Source organism: Lineus longissimus, chromosome 19 (assembly GCF_910592395.1).
Source record: "Lineus longissimus chromosome 19, tnLinLong1.2, whole genome shotgun sequence".
Lineage (NCBI taxonomy): Eukaryota > Metazoa > Nemertea > Pilidiophora > Heteronemertea > Lineidae > Lineus > Lineus longissimus.
This window is the reverse complement of record NC_088326.1, coordinates 1,538,178-1,555,928: the sequence shown is the minus strand read 5'-3', so window position 1 is coordinate 1,555,928 and position 17,751 is coordinate 1,538,178. Positions and strand designations below refer to the sequence as shown.

At 42.4% G+C, this 17,751-nt stretch overlaps 3 protein-coding genes across 3 annotated transcripts; 2 read left to right on the top strand and 1 right to left on the bottom strand.

The window, feature by feature from the left end:
• Positions 1–13: 13 nt before the first annotated feature.
• LOC135503315 (snaclec agkicetin-C subunit beta-like) lies at positions 14–2,458 on the bottom strand. Its single transcript, XM_064796837.1, has 6 exons — positions 2,419–2,458; positions 2,125–2,173; positions 1,877–1,903; positions 1,465–1,620; positions 923–1,046; positions 14–315 (listed from the first exon to the last, which is right to left on the bottom strand). The coding sequence occupies exons 2-6, from the start codon at positions 2,159–2,161 to the stop codon at positions 168–170; spliced, it is 492 nt and encodes a 163-aa protein (XP_064652907.1). The 5' UTR covers positions 2,162–2,173; positions 2,419–2,458; the 3' UTR covers positions 14–167.
• Positions 2,459–3,202: 744 nt separating this feature from the next.
• LOC135502961 (DDB1- and CUL4-associated factor 13-like) lies at positions 3,203–7,201 on the top strand. The gene is made up of 11 exons (XM_064796190.1): positions 3,203–3,384; positions 3,734–3,933; positions 4,066–4,173; positions 4,452–4,601; positions 4,852–4,944; positions 5,117–5,277; positions 5,485–5,552; positions 5,743–5,839; positions 5,989–6,124; positions 6,297–6,460; positions 6,794–7,201. The coding sequence occupies exons 1-11, from the start codon at positions 3,315–3,317 to the stop codon at positions 6,879–6,881; spliced, it is 1,335 nt and encodes a 444-aa protein (XP_064652260.1). The 5' UTR covers positions 3,203–3,314; the 3' UTR covers positions 6,882–7,201.
• A 1,477-nt stretch (positions 7,202–8,678) lies between these two features.
• On the top strand, positions 8,679–16,628 carry LOC135503049 (sialin-like). The gene is made up of 10 exons (XM_064796329.1): positions 8,679–8,786; positions 9,937–10,136; positions 10,390–10,623; positions 10,852–11,026; positions 11,415–11,548; positions 13,355–13,534; positions 13,783–13,915; positions 14,698–14,853; positions 15,191–15,276; positions 16,152–16,628. The coding sequence occupies exons 1-10, from the start codon at positions 8,684–8,686 to the stop codon at positions 16,380–16,382; spliced, it is 1,632 nt and encodes a 543-aa protein (XP_064652399.1). The 5' UTR covers positions 8,679–8,683; the 3' UTR covers positions 16,383–16,628.
• Positions 16,629–17,751: the final 1,123 nt, after the last annotated feature.

Here is a 17,751-nt window from a genome sequence, read left to right as displayed (position 1 = left end):
CTTACTTCTTTCCTTTCATTTATTTGTATTTTATTGTCCTAGGCTATGATGAAATTTTTACAACATAAAATCTATGATGGGCCATCATAGATTCTATGGTGATTATCCTCAAAGAAAGATGGAATTTTTTGACGGAAACTTTTGCTGGGGGAAATGATTGTCATTGTTTACTTCTTGAATCTACAGATGAACTCCATGGGCCAATTGTAGTAGCATCCCGTCCAGAAGTATTTGCTATCATCCGGTCTGACCAGCATGCAGCCAGTCGGCCGGGACGTGCTCCACGGGCCCTTGTCACGGCCACCAGCCCAATGCCTGAAAGACACGAACAAGTGGAAAATTTATAACTACCTTAAGGAGACAAAATATGTTGGGGGAATTGATATGCAAGGAAGTTTTGGTGATGTCTATCGAACATCTCATAGACATCCCGAATAACTAGATGTCTAGAAGACAACAATTTGTTGTTGTCTATTGGATGTCGATCAGCCATTTGATGACTGTTGGATAAATATTCCAATGAGTTTTTCATCATCTGATGACTTTATGATCACAGAACTGAAAAAAAGCATTTTTAAACAAAACTTTAGACAAAGGGATTCTATTGGCAGCAGCCAGGAAGGCAAGATAGATAGTTACACAAAATTGCCAGTAGGGGTCTCACCTATCTCGCAGTATGTTGAAACTGCAGAGAAATATCCCCCCTGCTGAATAAACCATGACCAAGTACACTAACTGTGAATACAAGCCACTTTGACCCTGTAGCTCCTGCCTGTTTTCCCCTATTGGGACTTGACTCCTCCAGCTGGTTATCAAAACGAGGTCTTCCAGCAGCTCAAATAAAAGGCACGTGAAATTAAGAGCTCAATATCACCCCCCCCCCCCCCCCCCCCACACACACACAGCCCAAATTCCAACATACCTATACGTGGATGTCTCTCCGTCCATCCAACCCTCCGCAGACGACCCAACACTGTTGATGTTGATGAACAAGGCGTTGTCCTTGGCAACTGGGTTCAACTTCTCAATCAAAGCCTCGACGAAATCTACCACCAAAAAAAGGAGAAAAAACTAATTATTTGGGTCTCGGCTGTCGCTACTAATATGTCAATCAGGAGCCGTCGCAGCTAACGAGTGGAGGCAACATTTTGAAAGTAATTTGTCGTTGGATGTTCCTCTGTCTTATAGAAACAGGGGCTGCAACTACTCTATTGCGTAATAATGAGAGAAGGGGCTTCAATCATTCATGCAAGGAGATCAAGAGACACAGGTTTCTGATTTGATCCAATGTTGGGCAAGTGGTTGATGCGACAATTCTTCTTAGCGGCCGTCCATGGTTCTGCAGTCCCAACTCGCGTTCCCAATATTTTGGTTGGACTGTCCAACTCCCTGTCCATATCTTTTTGAGCCAGAGAAGATGGTGAGGACCGTACATAGGAGGAAACCGGATGATTGTCCACTCACCCTGTGCGCTCTGGCTTGGGATACTAGCCAAATCTCCACCCCTTCCCTTGCAGAACGTCTGTGCTCCGTTCCATGTCTGTAGCTCTCCTAGAGGCACCATGTAACAGCTGTTACTACCTGTGTGGTAGTTTTCCGCCTCTTGAGTGCACTCATCATCTGAAGATAATAGGCCGAGGGAACTGATGATGCAGGGACCAAGAGCGCCAGGCAGGGACACTTTGATCAGGACAACACTTGTTTATCGCAGACAAATATTATGGATTCATGGAATAGTACTCGTAGTCGCTACCAGAAATACTGTGTATTGTGTCGCAATGATTGTGATTTTCATGTGCCGTTATCGGGTTAATTCTATCCCCCACACGCATGGAGGGAGAAATCCTTCAAAATGGACAGAAATGCCTGAACTTACTGGTATTCGCCAAGAACGCATTGGCATCTGAAAGAAGTAAATATAGGATTCAAAGGACGGATTTTACTGCGCTTGATGTCTCTCTTATACTGGATGTGGACTCCACCTACCCATTCGGAAGGATGAGGCCACATCATCGCATTTGCACACATTCCCCGAAGCAATGACTGTCGCTATCAGAAAACTATTACATGATGTCTAATTACTACAAACGAATCTCGATGTATAAGAGAATAGCAAAGACTTACAGAGCACTGCGGACAGGAATAGACCTAGCCTCAACATGATGGAACGCAGCTGAAAGTGACCCAAAATTGAAGACAACTATTTAATTGCGTCCGAAAAATCAGGAAGATGTCTGCGAAAAAAGAGGCCGGAAAATGTGCTAATCTCTGCGCGTAAGAAGAGGACTGTTGAAATAGCAATAAATCCAAATCGGGGATGCGAATCAGTCCAAAATGAATGAGAGAAGTAGAGAAATGTTAGCGAATACCTACTTACCAGTCGATGTACAGATAAAAAATGAAACTTGAAATACAAACCTCTTTCCGACGTAGACGCTGGAGAAAGCGATGATGAGGCCTTTGCTTATCATACATCCTCTTTTATAGTCGTCTGGTCATTTATCCTGTGATGATACATCTGGGAGATAAAATGAGACTGCGACAGATGGTTGAGCCATGTCCTGATAGGGAGACGATACACACTGATATGAAGGACTGGCCATCTCACTGGGTCTGTCCTGGTCTTGGTTTGACATGGACATGGCTCATGGCTCTCTCAGTGCGGCAAACTATGGTTAATCGGTATATACCCTTTTCACATACCAAAAACAAATGAAAAGCAGAGGCCACGTGTTGCGCCACTACCCACGTGTTGCGCCGCAAATTATTTGAAATTCCCGCCAAATCAACATGCGGAGCGAGCATTCTTCAAGCGTCTTCAATGGTGATCATCGTTGCCAACACGGGGCCGACGCACATCCCAAGTTCACTGTACACATACGTCGGCAACAACAGTAAAATACGTAGTTTCTTGTTAGCCCAGCCGCCTATTGAGTAGCACTCTAGGTTTCCGAAACTCTAGAAAAACATGTCTTTGCCAAAACAACTGCTAAATCAACACTGGCATACTGTGAGAACCAAGAAATTAATGATATTTTAGAAACTACGATTAGGGCTTGGCCGGGCATGAGTCCCTAATGAGACCTTCATGGGGCACGTCATCATCGCCTACATTCGGGAAAAACTCCCTAACGAGACCTAAGTAACCCACATTAGACTTTTGACGGAATATGGTCTGCAGATTCACACTGTTTACAAATTTCTGAAAGCACGTGGACTTCCAAATCCTGCCGATTCGCAATCGAAAACGCGATCAAATCGTTGAAATCAAAAAGTTATTTCTCTAGATTTGAGTTAGTAAACACAAATATGACATGAGGGTCAAAATATTATCAAGAAATCCGAGTGAATTCCGTCGGGAAACGAAGAAAGACATTCAAAAAGGTGCGAAGATTTTGCTCGTGCAATTGCCTAGTCTGTTACTCTGTACATTTTGTAATGTGTTCGTGTTGTGTAAAAGAGTCGATGAGGGGTGGTCTTTAAACTCTTGCACTTGCAGTCTTGGGGCAGCTCATTCGTCATCCTTCGTTCGTGAACTTCCTAAAGTAGCGAGAAGTTTAGTTTTCCTGGACAATAGCCAATGGACGATGCTGTAACAAAACTGACTGTGAATGAAAGGGGATTTTGCATTCGTGGTGGGATGGACTTTGACATGTTCATAATTGGGCTTCGTTTTGTTGGAATGTAATTGAGTATGTGAGATTCTTAATCAGCCTTTTCTTTGTATTTTCAGTGCCAAGAAACTATGATCCTTCTCTTCATCCCTTTGAAGCTCCAAGAGAATACACCAGAGCTCTCAATGCAGCCAAACTAGAACGAGTCTTTGCCAAGCCGTTTGTTGGGTCCCTGGATGGACACAGCGAAGGGGTTCATTGCCTCTGTAAACATCCCAAACAGTTGTCAACGTTATTATCTGGTGCTTACGACGGGGAGGTAAGAATCAAATGCCTCAGGGCCCTGCAAACGAGAGATTTTAAATGGCTGCGATTCAGATCGCGTGCAGCGATTTGCTTTTTTGAGTGAAATTTCGCCTTCTGATTCCTGATCTCATGTTTGTTTTTGCAGCTGAAGTTATGGAACTTGCCGCGGAGGGAGTGTACTCGGAGTATCCAGGCTCATGATGGTTTTGTGCGTGGAATCTGCTGTCATCCAAATGGAGAATACTTCTTCTCAGTGAGTAGCTCTCAAAAAATGAATTGTTGAAGTCATTTTCGTTGATACTGGTAGGCATTTCAGTGTTATGGTTTTCCCAGTGTCCTTGCTGCTGAGCACCATGACCACTGTTGTTGTATTAAATGGAAAGACGAAAAAGTCTCTCTACTGTGTTGAGAGTGCTTCGGTGGTGTTTTTGAAGTGTTTATAATTTTCAATTGTCCCGAATTGATCTTATGAGGACGCCAACAGAACCATGAGTGCAATGTGTGATTTCATTTTCTTGTCTCTCCTTTTAGTGTGGAGATGACAAGATTATTAAACAATGGAGCATGGCGTCCCCTACAGATGGTCAGGAGGAACCAGTCAACTCGATCGTTGGGAAGCACATCTTTCAATCTATAGACCACCACTGGAAAAATAATATGTTTGCCACAGCTGGAGAAACGGTAAGAGGAAAGATCTTTCCAAGGTCGGCCGCAATGTTTCTTCTCCACGGTGATTTGACCTAGGTGGGGGGAGCTCTTGCCTATCAGTTCTGTCACAGAATTATTCCCCCCATCTTGCAGCCACCTCTGTTGAAATTTATATTCAATACTGATTAACGCAATTAGAAATTTTCAACTTCAATTACAAATTTTTAACAAATGGCATTGGCCTTTAAATCTGTTCATGTGGTGTCTTGTGGTTCTGTTCTAGGTTGACATTTGGGATGAAGAGCGATCGTCCCCTGTTCGGACATTCACATGGGGTGTTGATAGTATAGGCAGTGTGAAATTCAACCCGGTAGAGGTGAGTTTTAGCTTAGATTCCGAAATGTTTGTAATTAGTTTATATGGTTTCAAAACGATGTATGCCAGAACTAAGATGGCTTTTTTAGGGGCTGCTGGATCTTGGTATGTGTACGAAGCGTAGGAAGTGTATGAAATTTAGGAGATAAACACAATGCTGTATTTCTTTTCAGACTCATTTACTAGGAGCGACAGCCCAGGATAGATCTATTATTCTTTATGACATGAGAGGTGCTAATCCGTTGCGGAAGGTTATATTGAAATTGCGATCGAACACAATAGCTTGGAATCCGATGGAAGCGTTTATATTCACAGCAGCTAATGAAGATTATAAGTAAGTGAATTTAAAAAAGTGAGCTGAGAACTCAAATTTAGGCTCTTTGGACAGTATTTGGGCCTTTTGCTTAGGAGAGGGAACTAAGGTACTCAAAGGAAACCAAAATTGATGAATAGAGTAGCCCTCTCTATCACTTTGTGTTGTCACCTGTCAAGTCACTTGTGCACATTTTCAGGCTTATAACTTATCTTGTTCTTTTTTCAGCTTGTACACATTTGATATGAGGAACCTAAGCGAACCACTTAATGTTCATATGGATCATGTCTCCGCAGGTAAGAAAATTATAGAGAAAAGTTAAAAATTTGATCTTGGTCATTCTCACCATTTTATTGGTGGTACATGTACCTGACACTCATTTCACACCTTCATTTATCTGTTCATCATCTATATATTGATGAGCCTTGCCCTCTGATATCTTCTCATGCCTTTCTTGGACTTTCATGTTGTCATAATTCTGTTCAGTTTTAGATGTCGACTACTCACCGACTGGTAAAGAATTTGTATCAGGGAGTTACGACAAGACTATTCGGATCTTCTCTGTTGACAAGAGTCATAGCAGGTGCGTAGCTCTTATATTTTGATAGTAGACAAATAAAATGATTGCATGTACAAATGTACGTTGGTAAGGTTACATCAAGCTAAATATTGTCAGAGGCAGAAAGTGTTTCATTTTTTCCAACTGAATTTTTGGAATGTTGTTTATTTCAGGGAGATCTATCATACGAAGAGAATGCAGCGTGTAGTTTGTGTGAAATGGTCATCAGACAATAAATATCTATTATCTGGGTCGGACGAGATGAATATACGAGTATGGAAGGCGAAGGCATCAGAGAAACTTGGGGCGGTAAGTTACGGTTTTGTGATTGATTATCGGGTTAATGTGTGTTGCTGAGGTCTATGTTCAGCGCCAATGATGACCCGACATACTGTTTTACTTGTTGGGAATATGTCTGTGGTGACATTAAGCTCAGTCCTTCCAAGTCGAGTCTTACTATCTCTGTTATCTTGCATTCTAGTTACAATTGCGGGAGAAGGCGGCCTTCAACTACAACGAGAAGCTGAAAGAGAAGTTTGCACACCACCCGCACGTGAAACGTATCATCCGCCATCGGCATATACCCAGACCAGTCTACACCGCCGCCATTGAACACAGGACCATTAAATACTCGCAGAAGAGAAAGTAAGTTGTGATGTACTCACATCATGCTGCAGTCCTAATTGTAATTCTAACATTTTACTGGCTGGGCCTCCTGAATTCGAAGTGTATCATCTTGTAATTGGTTGCTATGAAGAAAGACTAGCAAATGCTTTTATCTAAAACACCATGTACATTTACATTAAGCCTTTCTGTACAAAGTTGAAGTAAAAGCTTTTGCTTGATTTTTCATATCAGCCATTGTTTCGAGACTTTCTTAAAAAGATAAACACTTTTTCTGTGCATACGAAGCTGAGAAGTTTTCAACTCGATCAGATGGTTCTGATATTTCATTCAAAATTGTTCTTGTTATTTCAGGGAGGCAAATCGTCGAGCCCACAGCAAGGCGGGAGCGGTGCCTTACGTCGGGGAGAGGAAGAAAAGCGTTGTGGGGGAAAGAAAATAGATGTCATGGGGGAATAGAAACTGTTTCTGAAAATATTCGTTATTCTGGACACAATATGTATATTTTGTGGACTTTTGTGATTTTGTGTCTTGTTCCAGATGGATTCTGGAGCTCTTTACTCTCAATGGACTTCAAAACCTTTTCTTGGACTGGTGCATTTAGAGTGTTCGTTGGCCCTGGTCAGAGTGAGATTTTCTTCGATTTCACGCGGTCGATAGGTATTAAACTTTTCCTTCGTGTGGAGAAAGTGAGAGTTTCCAGGAGTAAGAAAGCAATATGGTCTTGTAACTTCAACAATAAAACTCCAATTATTTATGTAATTCAATTTCAGTGTTGTCATTCAATACTTTTAGTTGAGACAAGACCACTAATGAATATTCATAGGTTGGAGGGTCCAGGCCTATCTATTAGACGAGTGCATGTTTTTTACTCTCAAGTACAATCATGTTCAAAAGTTTATGGACACCAGTTTTTGCACATTTTCTCAAAAACGGCTAATCCTATTGAACCCAAATTTTCACCAATGGTGGAGAATCTTCTTGGCTATCGAATGACGTGATAGTTGATATCAGGACCAATTGCATAACAAAGTTATTACATAATTTTGAGAGGGATCTTTTTTTTACTTTTTTGTTAATCAATTTTTCAAAACCAAATTAACCTACAGTATATATTGCACATAGCTAAGACTTTCTGTGAAAAAAATTTGGATAAATCTCATTTCGGTTTTGAGATATATCGAAATATCAAAATTTTGATATTTTGATAATTTGATATTTTTGGGTTTTTTGCAACTGTATCATTGAGAAGTCATACCCAAATAATGATTGGCACCAATTTAGCACAGCTAGCAACTAATATTGCTGAGAAAAGGTGGATACTTGGTAGTATGAAAATTTTCATATTATAATTTCAAGATGTTCCTTTAGTTGAAAATCAGAAAAAAATCACCATTCATTCAGGGGACATGGGTACTACTAGGATATATCGAAAAATCAGAAAAATCTCAAAATTTTCAGAATCTCAAAATTTTGATATTTTGATATATCATGAAAAGTAAATGATATTTTCAAATACTTTCTTCACAGAAAGTCTTAGCATTGTTATCTGTATGATGCAAGATTTATACTTCGATTTAAAAAAAATCAACCAAAAAGTGAAAAATAGATGCCTCTCAAAATTATGTAATAACTTTGTTATGCAATTGGTCCTGATATCAACTATCACGTCATTCGATAGCCAGGAAGATTCTCCACCATTGGTGAATATTTGGGTTCAATAGGATTAGCCGTTTTTGAGAAAATGTGCAAAAACTGGTGTCCATAAACTTTCCGACAAGGGTGTACATATTTGGAGAGGTATTGAAAAAATATTTGTTGTGGCAAGTCTACAGATATAAAGAAATTATTTGATGAAAAAATTAATTTCGAATTTTGCTAATTGGGTAATAGGGGGCGTGTTTTGAGTTTTTTCTGCCAGTTGGCTGAAAAGAGTGGAAATATCAAAGTCTGTCTAATTTGTCGATTAAAAAAAAATTTCCGTGGTCAATCACCATTTTATTTTTCACCATTTACTTGCCCGACTGTCCGGAATAACATAATCTAAATTTCAGATTCACAACACCACGCGTTCTTTGATGCGTCGCGGTCAAACATTGACAATTTAACTGCTAAAAGGCTTAAAAAATCAATTGTGGTCTTGTCTCAGTTTAAAATTACTGTGCCAGGTGACAGCACAGATCAGTTAGCAAAAATGGTCTGTAGGCTGTCTTTGCCTAATTGACTGGGTCACATGATTTCAAGATGGTAGGCGATGTAGACGCGCCATCTGCAGATCTGTCCGCTGATCTGTCAGAAAACCAGCGATTAATTAATTCAGACTCGGTCAAATATAAACCTCCAAAAGGTAATTGACAGATACATTGATGGGGCGTATGTGTTTCAATTTTCAGGGTATTTGGTTGGTGCGTTTTTGTGTGACATTCGTTTTGGTGGTGTAGGCCTACTTCCTTCAAAAAAGTTGAAATGTTATCAAGGTTGGGGTCCTTTCGAGTATCGTGTGATGTCCTGTCATCCAAGATAATTGCCAAACTAATCAAAGGATGGTTTTTAAGGCGGGCAGGCTGCCTTTTGGGGGAAAATGGGGCAGCACAGTGTCAGTGGTGCCCCTTGGCAGCATGCATGGTCCATCCATAATCCATCCCATGAGAGAAGTAGGCTATACCAGTAGTGGACCCAACACTCTTTGAAAGGTTGACTTTGGCACTTGTTTGTGATCATTTGGAGACATACAGACAGGTGGCCTATTTCACATGCATTGAGCAAGATCAACCAATCTGATGATAACAGCCCAGGTTTTGAAATGACCTACGAATTTCTCATCAGCCGTAGCTTGTAGGTTCAAGACCTGGTAGTGAAAGTGTTAATGATGTGGATTGATAGATTTGGGTCAAGGCAGTGTCAGTGACCTGGTAGATAATAGGTGATCTTTGTATTGTATCTTATCCCACTTAACCTATTGCCAGTATGTCCGTAATTGAAAGTCCACCAATTGCCTTGCCAGACCCTTGTATTTGACTTCATTTGATTGATGGATATCGGTTATCAGGTCGAAGTGATGGCATTGACTAGATAAATATTGGGCTGAGGTGTGTAATCGAATATTATGATCAAAATCAAAAAAAAGAAAGTAGGAACATAAATGTGTTGTAGCTTGACGATAATTTGAGCTTTTGTTAACAACAATCAAGCTTGCCTTGGAATAGAAATGTAGTTCTGACATATTGCCAAATTGTGCTGATAACGGACTTGGCCCTTGCATGGTGGGTCCTCTTGAAAATGTGAACAGTCATTTTTCTGACACAGCTCATCACCGAGTTAGTTCCCGAGTCAGTCCCCCTGGACCAAGCAGTTCCAGTCCCCAAATGTCTCCAGGGGATACCTTAGGCTCCTCAGGGGGCACTTGTCCCCAGATGTCAGAGATTCCTTGTCAAGGGGTGGGAGCAGGGGAGTAGGGGATGTCAACATCAAATGTATCCATTCTCATTTCTACCTAGGATGTATTCAAAGTCGCTATGTGCTGGCGTGGTGGGCGTTCTGTGGATTTTTCGTTGTTTACTCCCTGAGGGTTAATCTGAGTGTTGCCATGGTTGCCATGGTGAATCAGACTGACACCTCAGATACCAACAAGACCGGCAATAACTCTGAAGCCGAGTGTTCGTATCCCATTTCGTCAAATTCTTCAAGACAAGACAAGGTGGGTTAACTTTAGTCATCCTGATCATCCTTCTTCGATGGCAGTACGAGGCCGGTCCACTGCGTCCTGAGTGGAGAGCATGTAGGCTTGGAGACTTCATTTTGGGCATCCTGCTTGAGAGGTTTCCTGATTGTTGAGGAAGTAATCTTGAGTGGAAATTGCCAATACTGTAATAAAATGAAATGAAGACTTCACAGTACCAGGTTTGTAGCTTTGCTGCCAATGATTTTTCCCCCTTTTTTGTTTGTTCCAGCCGGGAGAGTTCAACTGGAGTTCCACAACAACTGGTGTCATTCTTGGTTCGTTTTTTTACGGATACATCGTAACGCAAGTCCCCGGTGGCTGGATTGCGGCCCGGTTTGGAGGAAAATGGGTATTTGGATTGGGCGTCCTTTGCACTGCTGTGCTGACTCTTGTCACGCCGCTTGCTGCCAGGTATAGCGTGGGGCTGTTCATCGCTGTCAGGGTTTTGGAAGGATTGGGAGAGGTAGGTCCAGTATTGTGTGTCCCAAGGCGAGGTGATTGCCATGCATGCACATGTCCTCCCTTCTCTGTATGAAACCCTGCATGTGGGGCCATTGGGCCCCTCACTTTGAGAAGAGTACTCTAGCTGCTCTAACTTACACTCTCGTCACTTCAGGGTGTCGCATTTCCATCCCACATTGGGCCCCTCCCTTTGAGAGAAGAAAACTCTCACATATTTCCTATACTTCAGGGCGTCACATTCCCAGCCATGCATGCCATGTGGGGCAATTGGGCTCCACCGTTAGAGAGGAGTAAACTAGGTGCTTTTACTTACACTGGTGCTCACATGGGGACGGTGTTCTCTCTGCCGATCTCCGGGTTTCTGTGTGATTACGCAGGATGGCCGTCCGTCTTTTATGTTTTTGGTAAGTTTTGAGCTGACAATAAGTTTCCAGTTTGATGATTTGGAACCAGGCCTACGAATAATGTCATTTCTGCTTGAAAATCTTCATGCTGATAAGTTTTGAGCTGATAATAAGTTTCCAGTTTGATTTGGAAGCGGGCCTACTACATGGTTTTATGAGAATAATGTCATTTCTGCTTGAAAATCTTCATGCTGATAAGTTTTGAGCTGACAATAAGTTTCCAGTTTGATGATTTGGAAGCAGGCCTACTACATGGTCTTGTGAATAATGTCTGCTTGAAAATCTTCATGCTGTAGACAATTTGATCTGATTTCTGCACAAGGCATTGTTCTGTATGTTTCTGCCTGTTTCTTTTATTGGTAATTAAATCGTCCAATTGATGTTGCAGGTGCTTTAGGTTGTGTGTGGTTCTTAATATGGATACTGGTAGTCCATGACACTCCAGATAAACATCCGAGGATCTCTCATGAGGAGAAGTTCTACATTGAAGGGTCACTCGGGAAACACTTGGAGAAAAGGATTGTAAGTATAGCAGGTAATAGCATGCCGCGAAGTTACTATTTATAGCTCACAAGATCATTTGCATAAGATGTTGATGACGTTTTAGTCACGTTACAGTCGGATATCGACACTTATTTCTACGCATTTGAGCTTATTCCAAAGTAAATTATCTTTGACCCTGCATTGTTAGCTCACCTCTTAGCAGAGGTGAGCTTATCCCATACCGTGGCGTCCGTCGTCCGTCGTCGTCGTCGTCGTCGTCGTCGTCGTCGTCGTCGTCGTCGTCGTCGTCGTCGTCGTCGTCGTCGTCCGTCGTCCGTTAGCAGGGCACGTTTCGTAACTGTTAGAGCTATTGAGTTGAAACTTGGTACACATGTACCCTTATGTAATGACACCTTGGAGACCAAGTTTCGGTCCGATTCGTTTCATGGTTTGGCCACCAGGGGGCCAAACGTTAAAAGTGAAAATATGCAATATCTCCCTTAATAGTAGTCGGGAAATTTTGAAAAAAATATGGTAGGTACTTCTAGCAAATGTGCATCATATATCCTCCTGGTTTTTGATTTGACCTCCTTTTCAAGGTCACAGAGGTCAAATGGTGTAAATTGGCCGTTAGGATGTAACGATGGCACGTTTCTAAACTGCAATGACTATTGATACCAAATTTGGTACACATTTACCCCTTAGTCAGGTGATCTCAGGGACTGAAGTTTGGTCCAATATGATTCACCACTTGACCACCAGGGGGCAAAATCCAAAAACCTTAAAAATGTGATTATTCCTTAACTTCTTGCCCGATTGCCACCAATTTGATATCATGGGTACATCTAACCACCTTACAGTATATGTCACACAGGTTTTTAATTTGACCTTCTTGTCAAGGTCACAAAGGTCAAATGGCGTAAATTCGCCGTCAGGCCGTAACTATGGCACGTTTCTTAACTGCAATGACTATCGATCAAAAATTAGGTACACATGTACCCCTTGGTCAGGTGATCTCAGGTACCGAAGTTTGGTGCGATCTGATTTGCCGTTTGGCCTCCAGGGAGGGGGCCAAATCCTAAATTCTTCAAAATGCCATTATTCCTAGTAATGACTTGCCCGATTGGCACCAATTTTATATCATAGGTACATCTAATTCTAACAACCATTCAATGTGTCACCCGGGTCTTCTTTGATTTGACCTACTTTTCAAGGTCACAGAGGTCGAATGTTATGTAAATTGGCCATTTTGGGGAAATTGTAATTGCTTGGACCTACATCAAACCTAACACTACATGACACAATACCATGCTCTTTATCCATCTTTCCTCCACATGAGGTGAGCACAATGGCCCTGGCCATTTCATTTTTAGAATGATACCATAGAGTCAGAGAGAGAAATATTCAGAACAATTATGTAGTATTTCCAACACTCGGACATCGCCAGATTGAATCTAACTGCCCTAGTTAGAAAGCCTGAATCCATTACGAAACCGCATTTTGTCCGACATTGCCTGTAATTAAACGATGGGGAAATAGAGGGCAGCAGCTGCAGTGACGTCATCTTCGCGGAATGCTATTGACTGAAAATTTACCTTTGGAATCTTGATGTATGTTGAAATGACTTACATCACATCCCCAACTCGATGTGGCCATTGGTAACTAGGTCAATCTGATATCATACGCTGTAAATTTTGAAGGCCTGTCCGGTTCTCGGCAAGGGCAAGGTGGAGAATCGATTCCCTAGGGTGTATCAGGTGAGCTTGCCATTATAATAACTTCTATAGTAGTTGAAATATCAACCAAAAGTTTGAACTTTTAACATTTCCTCTCCCTTATTTTCAGGCCAGTTCATCAGAGTCTGTCATAGTGGGAGTGCCCGATACTCCCTGGTGTGATATGTTTCTTTCTATTCGACTCTGGGCCTGCCTCGTCGCCCATACCTGTAGTAACTGGGGGTTCTATACACTACTGACATCACTTCCTGCGTACATGAAATATATACTCAAGTTTAATTTACAAGCGGTAAGTTTTTCTGCCAAACTGTTGACCAGGTTGTCATCACGAGATTTGAACTCCAGTGAGGATAAACAAGTTATCTGTTGTATCATTATATCGGTAATAAGAGTGCTGCCTTTGTGAGGAATGAAGTGGTCCAATCTTGGTTTTCTGGGTGTGACTTTTGTCCTTACATGACCGATTTGCATGAAATAGCACGGAATCTAACTAACACTGCGTCATTGTATCACGGTGTTCTCACTTTCATCTTTCAGGACGGTGTCTTATCCGCCCTGCCATACCTAGCCTACTTCATGATAGCAAACATCTCTGCCTTTATATTCGATGTATTGAGGAGGAAGGGTATTATGTCCACCACGTCGGTCAGGAAGTTCTGTAACTTTGTTGGTAGGTATAGAGGGCAGCAGTAGTTAATCTTAATGCAGCCATGACACATGAATGACAACCTTTTCACACTTTGTAAACACGTTTTGACGGCTTTAGGATCAGGAAGCCAATAACCATATTTGGCGCCTAACTGTTGAGTAGCACATGAAAAATATTCGGAAGTGAAGGCAGACTCGACCAAGAAATTATGTCAGCAAAAAGTTATGGCGTCAAATCATGTCAAGTTTTATATCCTATTTAATATTTACAATAAATTGCAGGACTTTTAGGTCCTGCCGTTCTGCTTCTTGGCGTGGGCTGGGCCGGCTGCAACAAAACCCTTGCGGTCACATTTCTCACGCTCTCCGTGGGGTTGGGTGGATTTGCAATGTCGGGTTACAATGTAAACCATTTGGATTTGTCCCCAAAGTTTGCAGGTATTGTTCTGATTATAAAGGCCTGGTTTCACTAAACACTTCCCTGCTGCAGTCGTCACTGTGACAAAACTATGTGGGTATTTTGAAATTAGAAACTATCCGGTTGCGGCGTCTTCCAATACCTCTGCTTCCCACAGCAGCAGTAAGATTTTGAAAATTTCCAAATAACTGCTGGGATGGAATGATATTTTGCTGCAGCGGCAAAGTGGAATCTCTAGTGGAACCTGGCCTTATTTGTGAGCATAGTCAGTTCCCTTTTCTACTTGTAATGGGCATATACATGTAGATAGAGTTATTCTGGTATGATATTTTTATGTTACCTTCTCCCAAACTTGTCTTGTTTTCAACCCCCTCTACCGTTTTTAGGATTAGTAGGCCCTGCCCTATTCCTGTTAGCAGTTGGTTGGGTTGGATGCGACCAAACCTGGGCTGTAGTATTCCTTGTCCTCTCTGTCGGAACGAATGGTATTTCTCTGTCCGGTTACACAGTCAACCATTTGGACATCGCCCCGAGATACGCAGGTGAGTTCGGCCCAAGCTTTTTAAATGGGGACTAGAGGCAGGAGGAGACACGCTAATTTGGCCATCTTCAGGTGACTCGTACACATAGTAAAGTTAGATACCTGAAATTTGCAAGCTATGTCAAAAAGGGTTTTGCAAAACTAGCGAAAATCATTGATAGATATCGGCTTCTTAGTAGATGCATGGGGAGACATTGAGCATCTCCAGGCGACATTCTTACGGGAAATAAACATTGGAGATGGATCTGCGCTCCAGTGATGATTGCCGGTAAAAGGGGTAGACATGAAGATCGATGATATTTACATAATCCCTAATTTGCATACTGCATGCCTTTCAGGTGCTCTGATGGGGATAACCAACTCTGCAGCAACCATTCCAGGATTCTTGGGGCCATTTGTCGTAGGAGTTCTAACCGATAAAGCAGTAAGTGTGGGCCATTTGTCGTAGGAGTTCTAACTGATAAAGCTGTAAGTGTGGGCCATTTGTCGTAGGAGTTCAAACCGATAAAGCTGTAAGTGTGGGCCATTTGTCGTAGGAGTTCAAACCGATAAAGCTGTAAGTGTGGGCCATTTGTCGTAGGAGTTCAAACCGATAAAGCTGTAAGTGTGGGCCATTTGTCGTAGGAGTTCTAACCGATAAAGCTGTAAGTGTGGGCCATTTGTCGTAGGAGTTCTAACCGATAAAGCAGTAAGTGTGGGCCATTTGTCGTAGGAGTTCTAACCGATAAAGCTGTAAGTGCGTCGCCTGGGTCAAGGCACTTTATCTCTATGCAAGGTGTTGATTTGAGATTCCATGACAACGAAGATAATTTCAGCGAATTCTCTGTTTATTTTGTTGTGATTTGGTTTTTGGCCAACTTTTCATGGTTGTGGTGCCTGGCAATGGAGAGGTTGGGTTCTGTGAAAGCGCCCCCCCCTCCCCCAAAGCATAACAAAATGTGTTTTTGTCATGGAGGTAAAAGTAAAAAAAAAGGGTCTCACCCCACAGAGTCTCCCAGGACGAAAGTGTTAAATACAACCCAGTGTTGCCAAGGTGCCTGGTGGCTCCGGCTGGTCGGTAACCATATTTTGAGTTGCAGGGGTGCAGCTGGGGGATGGGGGGTGGGTGGGGGGCGTACAGGGTGGCGAATGCTCCCCAGCCAAGAGTCACCAAATTATGAAATTTCAGAAAGGGTCATTTTGCCCCCCCCCAAGACCAAAAAGCTAGCTACACCCCTTAGAAGGGGGGTTATAGAATAGGAGGTTAATTTCAAGATTGGCCAACACCCTATTATTCATTGACTCATTCTACTCTTTTAGGAAACGAGAGGACAATGGATGATAGTTTTCTACATCTCTGCAGCTATCTACGGATTCGGTGCTCTTTTCTTCCTCATATTCGGCTCCGGCGACCGACAGCCGTGGAACGACCGCGGAATAATTACGGAGACATTCAAACGCCGCATCAGCATACGAACTCTCAAACGTGACACGGTCAATACTGAACGAAGTGACTATGGGTATCAGGCTGTTTCGCAGGACATGGAATAATTTTATTTCCGTCCACATGAGAGATTGTGATGTCGCAGTGTTTCTGACTTTCTTTATAAGTGATGAGAGCCCTGGAGGACCACAGGCAGAAGTGACGTGGAACTACGTGGTCACTAGTTCAGGTCTTGTTTGCCGGCCTCTGGTCAAAGTGCAAATGTCTATTGATTTTACAATACAATCCATGTAAAAGATTTTGTAATTCTGCACGTGACAAAATTGAATATAATAAATTGATATTATTTGTAACTTTTTTGTTATGTGTTATTATGGTTGAAACCATGGGGACCTTCTCCAAAAGCTGGTTGATATTTACCTCACTACCCCCTCCTGAGCTTCAGGGCCTTTCACTCAGAACTTCCTTCGTAAAGAGCTTATGTCAGTGCTGTATGGCAGGGGTGGAGCTAACAATTGAAGGTATTGGAGGATGCCATTCCCTCTGCTTGCACAGGGCATACATTTTATTATACACAACTGGAAATGTTTTTATTAAAACTGTCGCAGCTGAAACGCTGGGTGTTTTCGCGTATTCAAGATTTAAAAAACTTCAATGCAAAAAGGACATCTCCCGAGTGGAGGAGCACTGGTAGATTTGTTTTAAAGGTGGGGGGACTCAGACCCTCCTTGACATGCCCCCCCCCCCCCTCTTCCCTGGTGTGCCTCAGAGCCAGACAGCTCTGGGCAGACGGAGCTCATCGGCTTTCTGCTGGTTGTGACTTTGTCCTCATAAGCAGCCATTTGTGATGAATGGAAAGGATCCTTCCCCTCCCCATTCAAATATATGCCACAAAGGTGCACTCGTGGGCTGCGAATAAGCTGGCCCCAAACTTCTCCCTGGCCCCCCCCCCCCCCGTCAATAGGCCTAGCTGAGCATGGCAGTGAATGGAAAGACATAATAATGAAATCATCCTTGCATCCGTGGTGTTCCCTTCGTCCTAAATTGGTCTTCTGAGGACAAAGTCACAACGAATGCAGAGAAAGGTTAACTTTTTAAAGCTCGAAATCCCAAACGGAAAAGAAAATGGAGTTTTCGCAAATCCCCCGAAACGCCAGCGCGAACGCCTATCTCATAGTGTTCGACCTCAAGATAACGATGTCAAAATTTGGGATACGCGTTCACGTGGGCGTTTCGGGAGATTTACGAAAACTCTATACCGCTGAGTCTCCCGAAATAGTTTGTACTGTCTTCCAACATTGTCCTATGTTGTTGGAAATGACGATGCTGATCCACTGCGTCCGGAGTGTATGATAAGGAGTCCATTACAGGGTTCACAATCAGAATGTGTTTAAACTGGGCGTCTTCCTGATATGACTGATTGATCGCCGAGTGACAAATTGTCTGTTAAACCTTATCCGGATTGCGGATGAAATA

What these genes read in the sequence shown, in the direction of transcription:
- LOC135503315 (XM_064796837.1), bottom strand. Translation starts at nt 2,161, where the DNA reads ATGTTGAGGCTAGGTCTATTCCTGTCCGCAGTGCTCT. An exon ending in ATTCCTGTCCGCAGTGCTCT is followed by an intron (nt 1,904 to 2,124) that starts GTAAGTCTTTGC and finishes TACTTCTTTCAG; the next exon opens with ATGCCAATGCGTTCTTGGCG. An exon ending in TGCGTTCTTGGCGAATACCA is followed by an intron (nt 1,621 to 1,876) that starts GTAAGTTCAGGC and finishes TATTATCTTCAG; the next exon opens with ATGATGAGTGCACTCAAGAG.
- LOC135502961 (XM_064796190.1), top strand. Translation starts at nt 3,315, where the DNA reads ATGAGGGTCAAAATATTATCAAGAAATCCGAGTGAATTCCGTCGGGAA. An exon ending in TATGGATCATGTCTCCGCAG is followed by an intron (nt 5,553 to 5,742) that starts GTAAGAAAATTA and finishes AATTCTGTTCAG; the next exon opens with TTTTAGATGTCGACTACTCA. An exon ending in CATCAGAGAAACTTGGGGCG is followed by an intron (nt 6,125 to 6,296) that starts GTAAGTTACGGT and finishes CTTGCATTCTAG; the next exon opens with TTACAATTGCGGGAGAAGGC.
- LOC135503049 (XM_064796329.1), top strand. Translation starts at nt 8,684, where the DNA reads ATGGTAGGCGATGTAGACGCGCCATCTGCAGATCTGTCCGCTGATCTG. An exon ending in CAAATATAAACCTCCAAAAG is followed by an intron (nt 8,787 to 9,936) that starts GTAATTGACAGA and finishes ATTTCTACCTAG; the next exon opens with GATGTATTCAAAGTCGCTAT. An exon ending in GAAGTTCTGTAACTTTGTTG is followed by an intron (nt 13,916 to 14,697) that starts GTAGGTATAGAG and finishes TACCGTTTTTAG; the next exon opens with GATTAGTAGGCCCTGCCCTA.